The following is an 8,856-nucleotide window of genomic DNA, read 5'->3' as shown; positions in this document are numbered from 1 at the left end:
CTGCTTCTAAAAACAACCTAAGAGCTTAAAAAAACATAAAGTTGTTTTTTAGTAGTTGTTTTTTTGGTGTCTGGAAAATGAGCTTTTCCAAAAACCTCAAATCAGCAGGCACTGCCCCAGCGAAGCCCAGCCTCTTTCCTAGCAACACCAGTGGAAGCCCAGCCCGTTACCTAGCAACCCTACCGAAAGCTCAGCCCCTTACCTAGCAACCCCAGCCTGTTACCTAGCAACCCCAGTGAAAGCCTGCAGCAGCTTATTTGGATTTAAGAGGCCCTAAAACAGCTCATTCTGAAAGAAGCTCAAAATAGGCAGAACATCTCATTATCTAAGAATGATTTTGTGCTAAAATAGATAATGAACATGTTTTGTAAAGCTCATAGACCTACATAAACTGTAGGAAGCATAATACGTGGCCTTTAAAGTAAACATTTTCTGTCTGAATTTATCTGTGAATTTTGGATTATTTTTTATTCCAGGTATCTTGCTACAGATTTGCTAGTATGTTTGGGAGTCACTGTCCTGTTGAGAACATAATTTTACATGATTTGTCAAACAAATTGTTCCGTGAAAACTTTAGGATAAGAAGTTCTTCATTGACTCAGTAGGTGCATGGGTCCTGTGGCTGCCTAGATTATCTTACCAACATGCACAGGTGTTTGCGTCCATGTGCGGTGTCTAATTTTCTTTAAACGTGAAACCAGACATCTCTACTTTGGTTTCATCTGCCATGATAGACATCACTGGGTCTACTTTTTTCTAGGCTTCAGATGTTCTTTACCCCCCCAGCAGTTATACTATTTTTAATACAAGATACTGTTACAGATATGTACTTTATATAACGCAGCACTATAGTGAGTATTTTATGTTAACCAATTGAATTGTCTGATTTAAGTTCTGGTTCTGGCCATTCCTCCTGTGGTTTTCTATAGGTATGTTGGCTTTGGGACCCAGGAGGAAGATGTGTCTTCTTACAATAATGTTTCTGAATAATATTAGCAGAGTAATTGAGTCGGAGGATAACTTGCAAGCCGACTACCCAATCTATTGAGTCACAGCCACCTGCCTGTGCACAAAGTGAAACTGTCAGAAGTCAAAGTCCAAACGTCAATCTGAGGGAACTACTGTGCATACAAACCTCAATGAACAAAATCAGTGTTTTAAAGAGGAGAGAGCCAAAATTCAGCAACGTTTACAGAGAACTTTTAAAGGGTAGTTTTATAAGCTGCTAAAATGGTCTTTGGCCAGATTAGATGAAACTTGAGCTCTTTGACCATAGCGATATTGCTTGGGAAATATAGAAAAAAAAGGGTAGAGGATAACCCACAGAACATTTCCACAATAAAACACGGTGGTGGCTTCAGTGCATCTGGAACTTGTAATCTTGTGAAGGTGGAAAGAATTATGACCACTCATGAACATATGTTGCTGCTGGTGAAGAAATGCCTTAAGGCCAAACATGTTACTGACTGACATGCAGAAAGCCCTGATCTATGAGGTGGACTGAAGATGAACATCCAGAAGAAGGAGCTTAAGATTTGATGTAGAAGAATGGGATTGATTCCATGAGTCTTTTAGAAAACTAAAGACGTACAGGCGGTACGATGCACAAAGAATAAACAGCATCAGACATGCTTTTAATTTTTACACTGGTAGTTTTTGATGGTTTTGTAATCATTGTGTTTGCATCTAAAATCTAAAAAAGCTGTGTCAAAAAGTTAAATACTTTTAAAATTGCATTTTCATATTAGGTGCTAACAATTTGGTCCTCAACTGTCTCATGAAAAAACGAATATCACCTATTTAGCCTTAGTCTGATCCAGTGCTGCAGAATAAACCCTATTTACCAAATACATCTCATCCACTTGCTCTTAAAGGGGCGGAATGATGTAAAATCAACTTTTTTGAGCTGTTATTCCCTCACATAAAACATACCTAGAGTGTTGCTTTGATTCTTTCATACATATTTGAAAAATCCTTTAATCCTTTAAGGCACAATGCAATGCAGGTAAATACTTTGTTAAAGTGTTAATAGAGGAGTAATGTTGTGATGACTTCCTGAAGGCAGAGCGCTTTCCAACACTTAAGGCTTTTTTAAAGAGACAGAAGCCCAATTTCAAGGGATTAGATTACAAAGTCAAGTTTCTTTTAAGTCATATTTTATATATACACATTATTTTTTTAAACTGAAAGTAACAGTTACTTGATTGTACTGTAAAATGATACTATGTGGCTAGAAAATACATAATGCTGCCCCTTTAACAAATACTGCAGAGATGTGTTACCATAACATCTCAAATGTCCTGGAGAGACTCTGAAAAGGAGGAGAACAAACACCTTATATGACCTTTAAGACGAAACACGTCCTTCAACTATCCTCCTGTTACCTGGATAAATCAGGCAGACCTGATCCTCCCTGCCAACTGCTGCATCCAAGAAAAGACTTATGACAACATCCAGGGTACTTTTATTTTACACACATATACTTAACATACATGATATAAAAATATTGATCACAGTGTATTTTTATAAAAAATACAGAAATTGCAATAAACAAAGGATGAAAATAGCATTTAATAAATAATATAATCAATTTTTCACATCAGAATACTGAGACATAATTAATTTCCAAATATTTTAAAACGCATTACTTAACAAAGGTTGAGTGTTGACTCTTTTAATCCTGCAGTTCTTCCTCCCGTCTCGTCATTCATTCTCCATTAAATGTCCTCAAAAGAAAATCAGTGCATTTCTCACCTTTCTATATCCATTTTCCAATCATTTGCATTCTAATCCCAACGGTTTCCCCAAGTCCATCAGGATCCACTCACTTAGCTGCCACCATGGCTGATAAGAATCCTGTTGACCAGCAGGTCGACAAGTAAAAGGTGATGTATTGAACTGTCTAAAGTTTGCATCTTGATGGCGAGTTATGAGCCAGATTAGTCCAAGCGCCTCCAATGCGAGGGGACACAGCGACACACCTCCTCACTGAAGAAGAAACCTGCTTCACACTTCCGTCTCCTCACCTCACATGGAGGCCTAAGACAACTGCAATTAAAAAAGAAGAAGACAAACAAATGTAACGACAATAAATCAGAGAATAAAGATGAGAAAAACAGGCGTGGCGATTTGAGGGCTTTGTCCACTTGCGTTTTATGCGTCTTTTGTGAAAAGTGGCTTTAATGGAGAGAAATTATCAAATTATGTTTGCCCTAAAAATGTTTTCTTACTTGTCCTCAGTTTTCAGAATATCCAAAAAAAGAAACTTAAATTACAACATAGTAAAAGCTTCCCTGTTCCAGATCTTTACGTTCAGTAGTCTACATTTTCAGTAATCTATGATCAGTTATATTAATTGACAAACATGATGAAACTATACAATCTCTTTTGTTGTTGGTTAAAAAGACTTTTGTCTTTGGCAAAATACTTAAGATACAACCAAAGTAAACACGTGAGTGGGAGAAATGGTTCAATCTTCCCAGAATGCTCTGCTCTATAGTCCGCTTCCTGCTTTTTGAGCGCTCTCCAGTCCGTTTGTGATTCACATATGCAGTAAAACCACATCAGAGTTCACTTCAATCGAACCAAGACCTAGGTTTTTAGGTGGATCACAGACTGGTATTTTGGTCCACATCCAAGTTTGATTGCACATTCACACCTCCCCAAATGAACTGGACTTTCTAGGTTTTCTAGTTAAAATAAAGCAGACTAACAGAACTGGTGTGAAAACCAGTTTAATGAACCTGATTCATTGCTGTGAGCTATGCTGCCTCTTAGTATGCCAACATCTCTTCAATGAATTTTTCTAAATAAACGGACATTGAAGAAGAATAAAAAACCAGCAGAAACCACTGCACCACCATAACTGACATGACTTCAATAATTATAATTTCTAATGATTCCTAACAAGACAATTTCATTAAGGCTGCATTAATGTTCATCTGCAACCCTGAAATGGAGAGACATCCAGCCTTTGTAACCGTACCTCTAATTTGCAGACTTCTGTGACTCTAAACAGCGCTAGATGGAAACGTAAAATGGACTGATGTAATTAGAGACATAATCATCTGCACCAATGCCATAAACCGTGCTCTCTGATAGCGACAGTAACTACCAACTTACTTATTTCAAGAGGTTAAATGTTACAGATGGAATGTAGACGTCATAAAGGAAAAAACAACAACTACCAGCAGGGGCAGCCTGGCAGCCACTTCATCCTGAAGGAGCGCAGAGCGAGGGTCGTTACCAAAATATTACGCTGAGTGCTCTAGCAGCCGAACACAGCAGGTGGTGCGGTTCCTTCAAGAGCCGCCGAGACGGCGCGGATGTGTCAGAGCAAACCGGAGAGTGCGAGTCTGCTGTGTGTGCAGGTGGAAGTAAAGCGGCACTAACGAGACTGAAGAAAGTAAAACCGGACCGAGTTTGTGCTGATTTAAGTTGTATAAGCAAATACTGTGAGTCTTTAAGCTAGAGCTGATACATAGATAGATAGATAGATAGATAGATAGATAGATAGATAGATAGATAGATAGATAGATAGATAGATAGATAGATAGATAGATAGATAGATAGATAGATAGATAGATAGATAGATAGATAGATAGATAGATAGATAGATAGATAGATAGATAGCATTTATTGTCATTGAACAGAATTCAACGAAATTTCCATTGCAGCTCCCGTGCAAAAGGTCAAATATATACAGTATAAATGTGTTTCCTTGACTAGTTTACAGTAATGGAAATAAATCCTGAAGCAAAAAGCAGCTTTGGCCCATAAAGAACGCATCTCTGCTTCTGTTGACTATAATGAAGCAGAAGTAGGGATGCTAACACTGATGTAAAGCAATCTAGAACTAAAGTAAAAGAATCTAAAACTGAGGTAAAACCTTCAAAGAACAGCAAACCATATGTAATTTAATTTAGTTTAATTGGGCTTCTCATGGTGCAGTGATTACAGCAGTGGTTCTTAACCTGGGTTCGATCGAACCCCAGGGGTTCGATGAGTCGGCCTCAGGGGTTCGCCGGAGCCTCTGCCGCAGAGGTAAAGACACACTTGTGTAAAGTCGTGATGACGCCCCGCTTGGCCATCACTTGCTGCAGAGGATCATGTTACATTGCTCGGCCAATTAGTGCTGCGGGGAATTTAGTGCACGCAGTATCAGCAGCTGTCGTAGTTGTACGTCGCGTGGTTTCTTTCTTAATATTTTAATCCATACTAAATATGTCGAGCAAAAAAAGAAGAAAATGAACAGACTTTGCTCTGAAGATGCACTTGCCAAGGTGAAGCCACGCCTCTCTGAACTGGTCTCCCAAAAACAACAGCAGAAGTCACACTGATTTGCAGGTATGTCATTTGTGCAATACTTTATTCTGGCCCCAAAAAAGTATTTTGTGGATTCAAAATGACAAAAAACCAACTAAATTTAAAATGTAAAAAAATTAAGTTATTAAAAAATTTGTCATTCTTTGAAAAAATCCAAATTTATTTTTAAATTAGTAAAATTGTAACAAAAAATATTTTGGGGGCTGAAATTCTTTTATGGGGCCGAAATATTTTTGGGGGCCAGAATAAAGTAATACTGTAACTTGCTGTGAGTTCATATCTATGTCTTGAATTTGGAAAAAATATATATTTTATTTATCACTAAAGAAGGGTTCGGTGAATGCGCATATGAAACTGGTGGGTTCGGTACCTCAAAAAAGGTTAAGAACCACTGGATTACAGTCTACAGACCTGGACGCAGCCATCCCCAGTTCGAATCCCATCCTTCGCACCATCCTGTCAAGATACTGTCAAATGAAGCCCCCAAATAAATTCCTTACTTTATAATTTATTAAGCTTATTAAGCTGGCAGCCACTTCATCCTGAAGGAGCGCATACCTGTTTCATACCTAGGATCAGTTTGATTGTATGTATGACTGAACTGAAATTATTTTTTGTGAAGTGCCTTGAGATGACATTTGTTGTGAATTGGAGCTATATAAATAAACTTTAGCAGAGAGAAAAAAAAACAAAAGAAGCGCCCTCTGTTAGCTCCTAAGTCAATTCGTTAGATGATGTGAAAAATATGTTGTCACTCAGTGATGTCAGAATTTAAGTATGAAATCTGGCCTGTCAAGCCAACTTAAAGTAAGTCAAGATGCGAAAAGATAATTCAGAAGATCCCCACACTTCATCTTGTTGCTGCAGCCAAGTTACTTATATGTATGCTTTGCCAGAACACAATACTACTGAGACAGTTGGGAAAACATATTTCTAATGCATGAATGTGTAAATATCTGTAATAAAAAACTACTTTGTTATGGTTACTTAAAGAGAACATTAAGCTAGTGATGAAAAGGAGTCCAAATAAATAAGCAAAGTTTTTTGTGCCAGGTCCCAAATTTTGCTATGTTCATAAATCACTCCCAAACAAGGTCACGAAGGGTCAGATCTGGACAGGATGGATGGATGTGTGTATATGTGTGCGTACTTCCTCCTTTGTGTGGAAGGGAAATTGCTAAGTGACAGCTATGGGAAGTCATTAGCGCACTGGTATCTTATATTTCTCACAGAGGTCGATGGTCTAAGCGCTTTGTGCAGCCTGAACAGTGATTTCCTGTCGCTATATGTAAATGCACTGTACATGTACACACACGTACTAATTAAAAATCTGAGTGCAAGCTTTCATGTGCACGTTGGGACCTCAGTGAGGTTTCACCTCCTTCTTCTTCCTCAAATTAAACAAAATCGGTGTCAAACGTTTGTGCAACAAATATTTTCGTTTGTGGCGTTATCATGTTAAAAGATAAATGTTTCAACCAGCCTTCCAAGCCCCACATTTAAAGAAAATCAAGTAAATTTAGTGTCAACTACTAGAACTTTAGCTACACAAATATAGCTGACCAATTTTGCTTGATTTTGGTCATGTAATTTTTAAAATATTTTACATGTACACCTATATTAAAACATACATGTATATTAAGTATATGACAAATGTGAGTATAAATGTATAATAAAATTATATAAAAAATATAATATATAAATATGTATATTAAGTCTATAAATATATTCAATATATTGTACATAAGCCATTTATTATATTTTACAAACAAAATTTTCTGACCTTCGGGGATCAATAAAGTATATTATTTTACAACACAAAAACATTTGGGACAGAAACATAGCACAGTTGATTGACACCATATTGTATTTGTTTTTGCAAATGTTCGGGGTGCTGATTGACCTTTGATGACCTCTGAAAACAGTTAATATCTTTAAAATGAAAGCGGCACAAACAAAAAATGTTGCTGCACAAATCAGCACACATGTTTCACACCAATTTTATTTCATTTGACGAAGGTTTGGGTCGGGTGTTAATATCTGGATGAATTTATGCCATGCCATTACTTTCCTCCTCACCTGCATGTTGCTTGGTGAAACCTTCTTCCTCTCAGAAAACACTTATTTGGTGATTCGTTACATTCACAGGAGCATTTCGTCTTGTTTAGGGGCTGGTGCCTCGGACAGATCTTATTGCACGTGCACTGACAAGTCTCTTTGTTGAAGATGTGGTTCTGGGGGCAGGAAGGAGCAGGCAGCATGTTGCAGACGCACTGGCAAGTGTTTCGGTCCAAGTGTCGCTTAGGCCCACAGTCACGAGTTGGATTTTCAAGACGGCATACACATTGACAGCTTTCCACATCTAGCTCTTTATCTGGGCCACACAAATCTGATGAGAGTATGTCTGTAGGAATGAAAGGAAAAATGAAAACGAGAGAGGTTTTACTGATATATACAAAACAATCATCTCTGATTACTGTGAATAAAGGCTAAAGCAAAAACATGACTTCAATTTTTCCTGATTGATTTTATGCAAAAGTAAACAAAATGTTAATAAAACACTATGAATAATGGTGTTTTAAATTTTTACAGCTTCATGTAAAAACTGCGACCACAACAGTGCATGACACATCAACAAACTATGAAATTCCTGCACTCTACTTGGATCATCCGTTTCCTCTGGGAGAACCCAAATGACTCTATTTCACGAACAGCAGATTATCTTTCAAAAAAACAAAAAAAAAACATAGAAAAAAGCAAGACGTTTCAGAACAAACAGCAAACAGATCTTCAGTCTGTTCCAGACAGAATCATTATGTGTGTGCGTAGTTGTGTGTCCAAGGATGAAACGAACAGATAAAACAGAAAAACACTTTCTGCTGACAAAGTGCAAGATGCTCCCACTCTCTTTATGCTCTCACTGACTCTAACAATCTAAATCATCGTTCTGACTTCTAGGTGGAGTTCCTATTTTCCCACAGAAAAGTCTGTGCTCAGGCTGAGAACAAAGTTCAGAACTTTTGTTTTTGAACACCATTATGATACACAGCATGCTGCAGGCATGCAGATCTAGGTCTGCGACTGTGCTGAATGCAATATGCCGGTGATGAGGCGGTGAGCAGAACCGCGCCCCACACTGACTAACTGCATCTTAAGCCCTGAAATAAAATTATTTATATTGGGCTATCTACTGGCTGAAAGGAAATGTTTGTTTTTGCCAAAGCAACTCAAGTCTATTTTTCTTTTATGTTTCTAAATTACAAATAGCCCTAAAATGTTATTAGTGTTGTAGATAACTTTTTTTTATTTCATTGTGTTTTCTATCATTGGAAAGTTTAGAATACACACAGAATCTGAAAACAACTCAAAATGCTCCTGGTAGACGTGTTCATGGTTTTATTGTGGCCAGTCACAAGAGACTTAATATTTTCATTACAGGTTGTATATATTAAGACGTTGTGTTACTGTGGGGGATATTTTAAAGTTAGGTGGTCCATGAGTGTTTGTTAAATGGGATAAATGGTCCTCAGC

At 37.6% G+C, this 8,856-nt stretch overlaps 1 protein-coding gene across 1 annotated transcript in view; it reads right to left on the bottom strand.

Annotated features, from left to right (window-relative positions):
- Nucleotides 1–2,513: 2,513 nt before the first annotated feature.
- The window catches only part of vegfc (vascular endothelial growth factor C), a 45,560-nt gene continuing 39,217 nt past the window's right edge, over nucleotides 2,514–8,856 (bottom strand). The window contains exons 6-7 of the mRNA XM_023333276.1: nucleotides 7,405–7,729; nucleotides 2,514–3,048 (exon numbers count right to left, since the gene is read on the bottom strand). Coding sequence (XP_023189044.1) covers nucleotides 2,940–3,048; nucleotides 7,405–7,729 — 434 coding nt within the window. The 3' untranslated portion in view covers nucleotides 2,514–2,939. The remainder of the gene's footprint in view (nucleotides 3,049–7,404; nucleotides 7,730–8,856) is intronic.

This window comes from Xiphophorus maculatus, chromosome 5, assembly GCF_002775205.1.
Source record: "Xiphophorus maculatus strain JP 163 A chromosome 5, X_maculatus-5.0-male, whole genome shotgun sequence".
Classification (NCBI taxonomy): domain Eukaryota; kingdom Metazoa; phylum Chordata; class Actinopteri; order Cyprinodontiformes; family Poeciliidae; genus Xiphophorus; species Xiphophorus maculatus.
Note: the sequence above shows the minus strand (reverse complement) of the source record. Positions and strands in the feature narration are given on the sequence as shown.